The sequence below is a fragment of the Anabrus simplex genome, chromosome 1, assembly GCF_040414725.1.
Source record: "Anabrus simplex isolate iqAnaSimp1 chromosome 1, ASM4041472v1, whole genome shotgun sequence".
In the NCBI taxonomy this organism is placed as follows: Eukaryota; Metazoa; Arthropoda; class Insecta; order Orthoptera; family Tettigoniidae; genus Anabrus; species Anabrus simplex.
In genome coordinates, this window is record NC_090265.1 from 444,597,585 (window position 1) to 444,611,752 (window position 14,168).

The 14,168-nt window shown below is 36.6% G+C and overlaps 1 protein-coding gene across 3 annotated transcripts in view; it reads left to right on the forward strand.

Moving 5' to 3' along the window:
• The window catches only part of Srrm1 (Serine-arginine repetitive matrix 1), a 638,713-nt gene that overhangs the window by 73,237 nt on the left and 551,308 nt on the right, over positions 1–14,168 (forward strand). For all 3 annotated transcript variants that reach the window (XM_067135198.2, XM_067135197.2, XM_067135199.2), the window contains exon 3: positions 10,569–10,694. In XM_067135198.2, coding sequence (XP_066991299.2) covers positions 10,569–10,694 — 126 coding nt within the window. The remainder of the gene's footprint in view (positions 1–10,568; positions 10,695–14,168) is intronic.

A 14,168-nucleotide genomic window follows, 5' to 3' on the forward strand; every position in this document is an offset into this window, starting at 1 on the left:
ATGATAATTCCAAGATTTTTTACCGACTTCTGAAATGGTATAGCTACACCACAAAGCAAAAGTGAAGGCAATAATTTCTTATTAAGGATATTTAACTGCCTTTGTTGCCCTATTATAATAGCTTGTGTCTTTTTAGGATTAATTAATAAACAATTCTTATTAGAATAGGAGCTAATCAAATTTAAAATGGAATTCATCTGATGAATTCCAAACTCAATATCAATAGCTTTACAGTGATAATATATTTGTAGATCATCTGCATATAAATGATACTTACAGTTACTGAACTGAGAAGATATGTCATTGATATATAGAGTAAACAGAAGAGGTCCAAGCACGGATCCCTGTGGAACACCTGTTTGCTTCGTCTTCCAGTCTGTGGTAGTGCCGTTTATGACAACACGTTGTCGCCGATTGGAGAGGTATGAAGCAAAGAGCTGAATAGCAGAGGGACTCAGATTAAATCTTTGTAGTTTCGCTAATAATATGTCAATATTTACTGTGTCAAACGCACTACTGAAGTCAAGTAGAATAAGTATAGTCACTTTCCGCTCATCTATAGCTCGTCTAATGTCGTCTGTAATTCTTAGCAGTGCCGTCCCTGTGCTATGTCCTTTCTTGAAACCACATTGGAAGGGGTCACGCAGAGAATATTTTTCCAGATACTGTTCAAGTTGGCTATAGATCAATTTTTCTAGAGCTTTAGACAGTGCTGAAAGAATGCATACAGGACGAAAGTCGGATGCTACATTAGCTGGCGACCTTTTTGGAACTGGGACAACTTGTGTATCTTTCCACTTTGTCGGAAAATAACTACGGGAGAGGCATGCATTAAATAAGTTCATGACTAATACAGCATTGCAACAAAACAACTTGCCACAATACATAAATTAATAGGCCTATATATGCTACAATGAAATACCATCATAGTTCTCAATCACAAAAAAAAAAATAAAAGGAACAAACGAATTTACCTCCTTACAGCAAGCTTGACGGACTACCCTTCCTTCCGTAGTGAATTTGGGATTCCCTGTGATCCACTGCTTCAGCCAGTAGGGCCTTGACGATTTTTCTTTGGGCATTGCAGCACACACACTTCTTCTTCTTCCACTTCACAATGAATCACAACACGTTCTGAACGTAAAGCGTACGCATACAGGAGTTCGCATCGAAAAGAAGGTACAGGGCATATGGCTTGTGCAACACAGCTTGAAGTTGACTGGTTCTCGCATATGTCTTAAGAGGTTGGAGGGGTTGAAGGCTTAGAGGTCAAATTGTTCCTTGTTTCTCCTGATGGAAATTACCCTAGAACTATTTCTGGTGACTTCTGAAAATTCCCATTTTTGTTCGTGGGTTAAACAGATATTGAGAAAAGAGAAGATAATTCTGTTGAGGACACTAGCTACAATGTAATAAACTGCAAGAAAATCTGCTGTTTTAAAATAAAGTCAGAAGACATCAAATAGGCAATTATACTCCAAATAGGCACAAACCCCTGAAATAGGCATTTATAAGCACAATAAAACCAACGAATAATAGCTAAAAAGACCCTCAAACAGATTTATATCTCAAAAGCCTACGTTTCTGAATACAGGAATAAAATAGGGAAGTAGGCAAATTCCCGTCTCTACTGATGACTGTAAGAGAAGTTGTAACACTATCCTCGTTACTTATTGTCTCATTTGGGTGAGGAGTGGCACACCACTCAAACTGAGAGTAGTTAACCCTCTCATTGCCACACATATTTGTTAGGTACGAGCCAAAAGTGCCAACCACTTTTTTTTGTTTTTGTTTTTTTGCTAGTGGGTTTACGTCGCACCAACACAGATACGTCTTATGGTGATGATAAAGGCCCAGGAGTTGGAAGGAAGCAGCTGTGGCCTTAATTAAGGTCTAGCCCCGGAATTTGCCTGGTGTGAAAATGGGAAACCACGGAAAACCACCTTCAGGACTGCCGACAGTGGGATTCGAACCCACTATCTTTCGGATGCAAGCTCACACCCATGCGCCCCTAACTGCATGACCAACTCGCCCGGTCCAACCACTTTTTGTTCGATTTGCAACTCTAGAAAAAAATTATTACTCTCCCATTTTATACCCGTTTTCTGTGAAAATGTTTTCTGTTATGTAAAAGGAATATCTCTTCGAATTAATGACACTTTAAATTAAAATAAATCATGAATTTAAACATTTGAAATTCAGTTAATGTAAATCCATATTTTAAGGCAGGTATGTCTTCTTCTTTTTCTACAGCTTTTTCCACACCTGTGGGGTTGCAGGTGCGAAATGCGTCGCACATGTGGATTTGGCCCTTTTTTACGGCCGGATGCCCTTCCTGACGCTAATCCTATATGGAGGGATGTAATCACTATTGCTTGTTTCTGTGGTGGTTGGTAGTGTAGTGTGAATATGAAGAGGAAAGTGTTCGGACAAACACTAACACCCAGTCCCTGGGCCTGAAGAATTAATCAAAGGCGATTGAAATCCCCGACCCGGCCGGGAATCGAACCCGGGACCCTCTGAACCGAAGGCCTCAACACGGGTCATTCAGCCAATGAGTCGGACATTTCAAGGCAGATGTGTAGTACTGAACAATTAGTAGGACACACAACTGTTGATATTTCTTGACTGTTGTTTTAGATAAAATTGTTATTTGGAATGATAATGTCATAAAAGTAAAAATATAGGCTATAGGTTCAGCATCATGAGGAGGAGCATATTTTGGTCCAGGTAACTCGAAAAGGTGAGATGGTCGGTATGGTAAATCACTATCAGGGGTGACCACTGTATGGTGGCAACGTGGTGATTTTATTGTTATTACCATGGAAATCTTCGTTACTGTCCAAATGATCTCTAATCATGGCAATTTCCACTTGCGAAATGGTTTTCAGAATCACTCTCATCAACTATAACCTTACTAGAAGAGTCTTCTGTTCTGTTCACTATTCGCTATACGTCGCACCAACACAGATAGGTCTTATGGCGACGATGGGACAGGGAAGGCCTAGGAATGGGAAGGAAGCGGCCGTGGCTTTAATATTAAGGTACAGCCCCAGCATTTGCCTGGTGTGAAAATGGGAAATCACGGAAAACCATATTCATGGCTGCCGACAGTGGGGTTCGAATCCACTCTCTCCCAGATGCAAGCTCACTGCTGCGAGCTCCTAACCGCACGGCCAACTCGCCCGGTAGAAGAGTCTTCAACACTTATGAAAGTCCACTTTCTAACTCTGCATAATCATGGTCATTCCCTAAACTATTTTGTAATCGGCGAATTATCATTTGTAAATGCATCTCGTAAGTCCGCCATCACCGTTGACGTGTGTGCGAGATGCATGGACTTAACCTTCACGTTTTAAAATATTCGTTACTGGAAAACAAATAATTTTATGCAGCTTATGGTGGTAAATTTGGAGACTACATGCGTTGATACGAATGTGATATATGCTACCATCTACTGGAAAAGGAAGAACTGTAACGGTTTCTAAAACTGTCTGCAAGAGGAATGAAATATCTTTCGTGGCACTTTCGGAAAGTTCACGGAGGAATGAAAATTCATACCTTGGCGCTCAAGGAGTTAAGCAGACAACAGACGTATGGGAGCCTGCATGGGCTGTCTGTAGATTTGCCACAGTATAGCCATACATTCTGTCTTGTTGAGGAGTGATCACCACCAGTCCGTATTTACGTTGCCCAGCTGACCGTAATGGATATCCTCAAGGTATGTATGTTTCTGGCTGATGTGCAAAGGAATTTGAATCTGTCAAACACAATATTTATTTATTTATTTAATAAATGTGCCACCAACAGACACACGCTCCAATTATAGGTGGCTTTTACAAATTATTTGAACAAATAACATAGAAATACCAAAAAGAACATCATGTGAAAACGCTATGTAAATGAAATGATAATGCTCTGTATGAAATGGATGAAACAATATATCATATACAGAAGCCTGCTAATAAATCAAACAAAAAAATTGTAACAAAATCATGTGAATATTATACATATAAACAAATCACTTCGACGAGAAAAATTCTTTTAATATATTTACATGTGTGTCATATTCATAAGCAAAGTCAAGATCTATATGATACTTGTTAATTAAGTTATTGTATGTTTCACACATATTGATAAACGGAGAGTTCTTAAAAAATACAGTTTTGGAGACTGGAGTAATAAACAATTGCCGAAATCTTAAATGTCCTTTTCTAACATTAAAGCATAACTCGTGAAGCGAACTATTATCGTCAATGCATTAACCATCTTATAGAGATAAATTTGTTGAGCTATTACATGCCTATTGGCTAGCGATACATTAAATTCATTCAACAAAAATCCAAATGAAACATATTTTCTAAAGGGGAATATCTTATATTTTTTATAATAAATATATCTTAAAAAGCGTTTCTGCACCCTTTCAATTTGATTTTGATAAGATTTTTAACATGGAGACCAAATTATACATGAATACTCAAGTTTTGATCGGACAATACTATTGAACAATAAGGCGAGTGCATACGTGTTAGAAAAATCTCTTGAATTTCTAATTATAAAACCCAATTTCTTATAGGAATCGTTAACCATCCTTGAAAGATAAATTTCTTGTAACAATTACCCCTAAGTCATTAACAGAGTGAACAACTTTGAGTTCTTCATTATTAATTTTATATTTATAATTCAATGTATTTTTCTTATTTGAAATCTGAAGGAAACAGCATTTATTTATATTAAGTTGCAAACAGTTTTCAATACTCCATGCATGTAAGTAATCCAAATCATATTGTAATTTCAACATATCATCAACATTTTTTATCTCTTTATAAAGTTTGACATCATTAGCATATAATAAACACTGAGAAAACCTAATTCTAGTGGGCAAATCATTAATATATAAAATAAAGAATAAAGGACCAAGGTTAGACCCTTGTGGTACACCAGAAGTAACATTGTATGCGAAAGACTCATGTTGATGATAGTAAACATATTGTTTCCGTGCACTAAGATGCAAGCAGTTTTAACCAAGGAGGGGTCAGACCAAAGCATGACAATTTTTTCATTAAAATGCTGTGATCTAATTTGTCGAAGGCTTTGGAAAAATCTGTGTATATTACGTCGACCTGTCCTTGATTATTCAAAACTGCATACGCATATTGTATAAATTTTAATAGATTAGTCGTAGTTGATCTACCTGGCATAAAACCATGCTGATTGAAATGTATACCGACCCTCACATGATGTAAATATACGCGTGTATATTATTTGCTGAAATACTTTAGTCGGTGCACACAAAATACAAACAGGGCGATAGTTTTCAATATTTTTACTGTCCCCACATTTAAAAACTGGACATACTTTCGCTATCTTCCATATTTTTGGAAAGGTCTGCGTTTTTACCACAATGTTATATAAGGCTCGTAAGGGAAAATCCAACACATTAGAACACGCTTTCAGTACGTATGGCGGTATTCCATCAACACCACATGACCTTTTAGGTTTTAATTTTTTAATAGCTAGCATATATTCCTTTTCATCCACTAATTCTAAAGATAATGGATAATTAACATATACATCAGATGAATCAGGAATATCATAGGTTGGTGGAGGTTTCGAATATACCGATCCAAAAAGGTTGCAAAGCCATCAGCTATACTTTTATTATTATTGAGTAAGATATTGTTAAATTTCATGCCCTGTTGCAGACCCTCCTTGGTATTTCTTTTGCATTTCATATAGCTCCAGAACTGATTAACATCACTTTTGATATTCTCTTCAAGTCTAGAAATATAATTCTTATACGCTTTACTGATCATATGTTTCGTTTCTCTCCTTAACTGGTTAAATGTTACCCTACTGTACTCTGAATGTTTCCTTCGCTTTCTGTAGATTTCCTTCAGTTTCAAGTTATTTATTATGTCTTTACTAAACCATGGAGGATACTTTTTCTTTGTGTGAAAATTCTTCATTGGTACCGTTTCACAAAATACAGAGTGTACTTGAGCATAAAAATACTCAACATCCTGGTCAGCGTCTGTAAATTCTACAATCCTAGACCAATCCATTCGCTCGAACATTTTATACATTTGAAAGAAATTAGCCCTTCTAAAGTCAAATAACTGCTTAGGTTGTTCAGGTTGTTGTGAAACATGGCTACGCTCTCTGTTTAATAGTAGCGTGACTGCAATTGCAGGATGATAACTATCCTCCTTAATTAAGGGGCACTCATCTCTATATACTGTTAATGTGTTAACATTCGTAATAATAAGATCAAGTGTATTTCCATTTGCATTAAGAATATTATTGACCAAGTGCAACTGATAGAGTGACATAAACTCAGCTAAGGATCTATATGCAGGTCCAAAATTTACAAGATTACTTTGCTCACCAGTAATTAATGGCATATTAAAGTCACCAGCTATAATAAGATCTAAATTGGGAAGGTCCTTATTAACTTCAAACAATCTATAGAAGTCCAAATATGCTTCCAATTTGGTTACAGGTGGAAAATACACTGACATTATTACATAACTGTGACCATTAACTATAATTTTTACACAAACTGCTTCAGTTTCACCAAAATCTAACGTTATTTGTCTTGATACTATAGAACCTTTAACAGTTATTAATGTGCCTCCTCCTTTCCTTGTACCTCCACGATTTTTTCTATACACATTAAAATTCCTACTAAACAGTTCGCTGTTAGCAACATGAGATTGTAACCATGTTTCCGTAATCAACAGAATATCATATTCTGATTCACTATTGTTAACATAAAATTCCGAAATTTTAGCGTTTAACCCTCTTACATTCTGGTAGTAAATATTAATTGCATTAAAAATCATTTTTCTCAAAACACAAAAGTTACACAGTCTCATTTAATCCATTCACATCGTCCAGGGTTTTTAGATTAAACACCTGCTGATCACCCTCTCTTTTTCGGAGTTTAATGTTACCTCCATGATCTACCCATAGAAAAGCATAATTTCTCTCCTTAATTTTTCGAGCTTGGCCAAGGACCTTTCTTCGTAGGGACGTCAAACTGTGGTTTATATACACCGTCTCATACTCAGAAAATCCGAGATGAGACGCATTTAAATCCCTTTTAACCCTGCGTTTTTGAATGAGTTCATTCTTGACACTACGGTGTACAAACTTCACTACAATGGCACCTGAAGCTTGATGCAATTGCCTCTTCAACCTATGACATGCATCAATCGATTCATTCTTGATCTCCACATTTAATACTCGATCTACATGCTTAGCAATTTCATAAACATCCTCATTAACTCGTTCAGGTATGCCTAAAATTTCAACCATGTTACGACGACCATACTGATCAAGTTCATCTAACTGTATTTGTGTGTCTTTTAGTTGCTTCTTAAGATTTAAATTTTCTTCTCTCAATTTTTCCATTTTCTCCATGCACTGATTTATTACTTCCGACTGCTTTTTAATGAATGTTGCATTCTCATCCAATTTTATGTGAGCTAACTCCAAACTTTTGCCTAACTCTCGCTCAGCCTCTATACTTGATTTCTTAACCTCCGCAACTTCTTTCTTCAACTCAAGTAAGAGCTGATAGATGTCGCCAATAGATGGTGCTATTGCTAGTTCCAAGCCATGTACACTATTTGGTCTTTCCTTTTCACAACGAGCACACCTCCAAACTTGATTTTCAGATTTTAAGAAATTTAATTCAACGTCTCCTATATTAACACATTTGCAATGGAACCAACCTTGACAGTTACTGCACTGAATCTTAGAATTTATATATTGCGTAGAAACAGCCTTCTGACGTGCTACTCAAGAGCTCATGATGGCGAAGAATGGTATCACGATCGATATAAGAATCGATTGTGTAAGTTGACGGTAACTGCTCTTCACTACTCTTTGGAAATATGTTCAAGTTGGTAGCACTTCACCTCAATGTTTACATTAACAGATTCCTCCTCAAATAACTTAAACTTGGCTCGTAATACATCACTAATTAAGATCTAATAAAAATGTAATACATACATCAATTCTCAAACACGGTTTCACTTCGTTATTCAAACTACGTACAACCAAAATCACAAGATATTGAGGAGCACTACCATCACACACCCACTACTCAGCCATGTTCATACCGGTATTGCATCATAAGCAGCTGGTAAAGCTTGTCATGTGCTTTATGAGGGATAGTGGTCTGGTTTTATTGAATTTTAATTGTTTTAACCCATTCACATCGTATTTAAATACCGTAGCAGTTCACTGAGAAAACCCATTTAAATCTCGCATGGTGAAGTCAGCACCACAAAAACACACTGAGGGGTCTTACCCCTTTAGGAGTTAAAAGCGCATAGATCGTCGGTGATGTATTCCCAGCCTACACAAAACTAGGCCTCTCGGGATGTCACGTGGTCTCGCCGTAGACTTGCCCACCGTCATGATTTGTATCGCTTTCTGTGTCATCAGCACTACTACACGCATCACTGGAACTTGAACTAAGACCTTCAGGGTCTATTTCATCGTCACAAAGATCACTGTCTTCATATTCACTCTTTAAAACACTATCTGTTAGCTTTCATGTTCCATCTTCATCAACACCAACAAATCTGCTTGACGCCATGATTGCAACTGATGTGAGCGAAATAATATGAACAAAGATTCTTTTATCTCTTGTTCCAGAAGTGTGTGATAACCTGGAGCTTGGGAAATAACCAAAGCCACATGTCTAAACTTCAGTTCAGAATGCATACATGTGGCATCTGTGAGTTAGTAACTGAACTACATGTATTGATATGCAGCAGTGCATCGCCGCGAGCTGAGCTCGTCATTGGATTCATATGCCACGAATAACTTTTGCGAGCTAGGGTCGTCAAATTATCCGATTGGGTTAATGTGGATTAATTTTTAAATTTATTATGTCTAAGTTGATATCTTTTAAATGGTATTACTTATTTTAATTTCCTTCTAAATTTAATTGAATGTCTTTATGTTGAGTTTATCCAAATACAGTAGAGACAATACACGGCACTTACGGATTTCGCCTTGCTAAAATGGGAGAAATTCGACGGTGGCGCTCCTGGTGACTTGACCTGAACAAATCGCGCTAAATTCAAATATCAGTGGAAATGTATATACGGAAATGGATAAATAAATTACGTCTAGAAAGACAGTGGTATTGAGATATTAACTTTGAAGTTGCTAAAGCAATTTTGGATAAATGAATGAAGAATTATTGAAAGGTTATTATTCAAAGACTGAAATTAGACATATAAACAAGGTGTGAAATGGACTGCTGTGAAATGGCTTGATCTTTCATTTATGCATTACTTTTTTAGCTTTAGCATACCTGCCTGAAATCTTACGGTTGGATTTGTCTTTTTTCCTCATTTAAAAACATTGTATCATCACATTAAGACATTTGTCAATAAAAATATCGGCACATTCCTTACACATATGATGCAATGAATTAACATTTAATAGCTGGACAATTTTCCTCTTAACATGAAGCCTACTAACAAAAAGAAAATCTATAAAATCCCGGCTTTAATCTGAGAAGAGGGATAAAAGAAAGAAAAGTTTGAAAATGTTGTCGATAGTGATACTTTGAGGAATATTTACGTACAATTAGAGTAAAAATGTAACATACCCTTGGCTGTATAGTCGAGGAATTTTTAAAGTGGCTGGCCTGGAAATGATCTGAACAGATCTTATAATTATTATACAAGCGTAACGTCCCTTCTTTCTTGTACACTTTATCCAAATCGCTTCTGTGACATTTCAAAACCCACAGATCACACCTACAACAACATATCGGTATTGAAGGTTAACTGCTGCACTATACAATAAAATATGCGTATTATATTTTAAGCCCGTTAAAACATGGGTCGAGCAGGTCAGAAGATTATGAAGTACTATAAAAATCTCTGTCACTGGAAGAATATATATGCAAACACAATATTACTTAACATGTTCTTGTCACGAGGGAACCTGAAGAACGAGCGCGCATTTTTCTCTACTTCGTAATTACAGCAGCCAAACACAGCACATACCTTTCCCCTCATGTTGAGAGGAAATATCAAGGAATGACACACGCTACTATTTAATTATGTCAACTCACTGAAAACGCATAAATAACACCAAAACCTTCACACAAAAATACACGTGCTCTTATGACAGAATCAGTACCGTTCAGGTCTATCCGCTAGAGTGAGCTCCAATAGCTGTCCCTCGATATCTCGCTCAGTATCGTGTATTGTCTCTACTGTATTTGGTTTATCATAAATTTTGTGGTTTTAAAATTAGTTCGTTGATTATAAATTAAACACCTTATTTATTTTTAATGAATTTTATTCATATTTTATTCACTCATAAAAATTAGGCATTGATTGTTTGCCCATATGACTATTTTTTCTTGTAAATTTTGTTATTCACTTCATGAGATCAGAAGGTCAGTGATCTCAAATGTTTGACCCCATAGAACAGCAGTCATTATTGTAACTCTATCAGGGTTCATGTCTCTGGCAGTGATACAGTATATTTTATAAATGTCTATATTTGAGAATTCTTTATATATACAGGTGGATATGTCGAAAGTGAAATTAGACGTCATCAAGCCTTGGATTGCTCAGAAGATCACAGATATTCTTGGAATTGAAGACGATGTTGTGGTCGAGTTTGTTTTTAATCAACTGGAAGCTGAGAAGGTACTGTTTATTACTGATAATGTTGAATGATGTTTAGAAGAAAAGGTAGAATTTACGTAGTCTTTTACTTTTTTTTTTTTTTTTCCAAAGCACATACTTCAGATTATTGTGCAGGTGATTGGGTGTGAAGATTGTGAGGTAAATATTCTCTTGAACATTGCAAGCCCATGTATTTTGGTATATAATGTTGAGTGTCATGGATTTTGTTTTTAATTGAGGCATTGCAATATGTTCAAGAGCTATTATTTCTTCCACTTATTTTATTTGCCACCAGTTACACTGATAATGTTACGTTGTAACATTGTTGAGCTAACATGAATGATTGGTGTCATATTACTGGTCAGTTTATAAATTTATGTTGGTCCATAGCAGACTCTTGTAATTGGTTACAGTAAATATATGTTTGTAAAGATAGAGCAGATATTAAGAAGATATATAGGAATAAAGAAAACTGATTGTCACCGGTTTCTTCCACCCAATTAGACAGTTACGTTGTAAACTTGTCCCGTCACTTCGCTCAGTTCGCTTGAGGTTGGACTTTGGACTCCTTCTCACTTAGCTGATTCACCTTGTGATTCAACCATTGCTGGCATGTGTTGCCAGCCTACTTCAACAGTTGTCTTCTTTAGTCAACCCCACCATTGAGTCCGTAATAGAAAGCAAAATGGAAAGGTTGGTACTTAACACATTATAAAACCCTTATCTTGTTATTTAGAAAGAAATGAAACAGCCCATTCATGTGCATATTATTTTACACTACTTATTTGTTCTTTTTGTTTAAATCAGAAAGAACTTTGTATATTTATTAAAGGGACTCATTAGTGTATTAGTTTAGCAAGATGAGATTATGTAATCATTATTTTACTGTGGTTTTTCATGTATGTGCTTTTATGTATTTAGGATGGGTATTTGTATATCTTTGAAGCTATATATTTTATAGTAACCTGTTAATGGCATTGATGCTGCTGCAAAACTTTTGATAGCTGGCACTATGGCTAATTGCTTCAAATATGATTGTACTACTGTTGATTGGATACCATTGGTGTTATTTCTAACACACCTTTCTACTGTTTAAATCCTTTGTATATTTGTTTTCAATCTTCCTATTAGTACTCGCCTTTTTACTTTTGGTCAGTTCAAGTTCCAAACTACACTGACCGGAAAAATTAATGGATCACTTGAATTTTCAAAGGAAGAAGCATATTAAATTTTGAAACATTTGTTTTATTATTTACATTATTTTCATGAAAAAATTACTTAGGATTAGCAATAACAGACATTGCTTGGATAATTTTTTCAACAAATGTTTCTGGATTGAACATGCTTTTTTCTTTGAAAATTCAAGTGGTCTATTAGCTTTGCCGGTCAGTGTATATAGGAGTCCTAGAGCTTACATTGACTTCGATTAAACTGTGCATTCTTATCAGTGGGCATGCATTATGCAAGTACAATTTTTATTGGCCTTCAACTCGTACGTGGTGTTTTAGGTGAGACTTATTCAGACGTGCCAACTCTTCAATTTAAGCAGGAGACTCCTGATATTTCATCGTTGCTCCCAATCTCCTGATCGCTGGGACCAATCCTCGATTTTGAGAGCAGTTTCAATAATTTTCGTATTATTTTAAACTCCTGCACGTTTCCTCATATACAAGGTGTGTGAGAAAAGTAATGACTGTTTTTATACTAACTAAAGTTTTTATTTTTTCAAACAACAATGTTATCACCTTCAAAGTAGTTCCCTTGGGCAGCTATACACCGGGGGAGTTGTTGTTCACACTCTTGGTAGCTGCGCTGGGAGTCTTCAATTGGCATGGCTTTTAACTGGTCGGTCACAGTCTTTTGAATGTTCTCCGGAGTTCCAAAATGATGTCCTTTTAGGATATGTTTCGATTTCGGGAAAAGGAAAAGTCACAAGGACTCAAATCAGGTGAATAGAGGGGTTGAGGAACAACAGTAATGCGTTTTGAGGTAAAAAATTCACTGATGGAAATGGCCGTGTGACACGGGGCATTGTCATGATGAAGCATCCACTTGTGTGCAATGTCCGGTCTCACACGAATCACTCTTTTTCTGAGCCTTTTCTTGTTTACTCATCATCCTTATTGTTAAACGACTGTCTGATCTCACAAGATCCCTCACACGTTCAACCTTTTCATCAGTTTTTGAAGTTGGTCTCGCTGAGCGAGGTTCATCTTCAACGTGTTCTTGGCCTTCCAAAAATGATTTTTGCCAGTGGAAAACTTGTGCTCTTGATAAGCATTGTTCCCCATACACCTGTTTCAACTTTTCAAAAGTCACACTCGTGGATTCACCAAGTTTAACACAAAACTTTATTGCACAGCGTTGCTCTAAATTCTGATGCTCCATTTCTGAAACACACAACAAAAACACAACTTCACTGATGGCTCTGTCAAAAATAATGTATTAGCTGTACGGAGTTGTAACTCGGACTGAGGAAGTGGGAGGGATAAACAAACTGGTCTAGCACAGGCCGGTAGACACAGCGTTGCCAGATCGCCTGTAGTGTTGCCAGTCTCATTGCTCTTCTCACATACATCGTATGGCTGAGTATGGCTGTTTGAATAATAGTTCTAATAACCACAACTGGAGGGCAGTACAGGGCAGGGTAGCCAGCCACACTGGCCATCCATGTGCTCCTCTTTGGTCTATAATACAGTCAAATAGCTTAATAGTAGGGAGTAGAAGTCGCAAGCGAGTAACCTAACCTCAGAAGTGGCATGCCATAGAAGTCTACCAGTGGCAGGACCTGTGTCAATACTCATGTCACGTCATATAATAGTGCTTCTTGGTTGTACATCTTAATAATTTTTTGACTAATATGATGCAGTGTTTAAAAGCACGCATAGGGACGAGTTTCCATGTGTGAGCCCAGGAAGGGACCACCGTTCACATTGTAGGTGTAATTTTTCAGTTGCGCATGGCGGGAAGTGCGATATAAGTGATAAAAATCATTGCTATCCGTATTGAAGATACTGAATGTAGGATGCTAAAAGGTTAGTTTTTTCACCTATTCAATACATATTGTGCGATATACTCAAATGTGTGCAAATGAAGAAACATACAAAGAGTCTCCAGTGTGTAGAGAAAAACCAGAAACTGAAATTTTCATGTAAAAACCAATATGTAAATCCTGTGATGAATGTCGAGGCTTTATTTACGTCATTTATCGTAGAACATAACTTGCCTGTAAATTGTGCCAACTTCATGGGGCTTTGTTTCACAAAATGTTTCCTGATTCGGAAACCGTTAAACTATATGGGTGTGCTAGAACGAAAACAGTGGCTGTCATTATAGAAGTGTGCATGGAAGAAAAGGAGAAAATTGTATCATGTTTACAGGTAAATGCATTTTCTGTTGCTGCTGATGGCAGCAATAAAAGTTACTTCAAAATATATCATATTATTGTAACATTTTTTTAGGCCTGAACTCAATGAAATTCAGAGTTGTCTACTC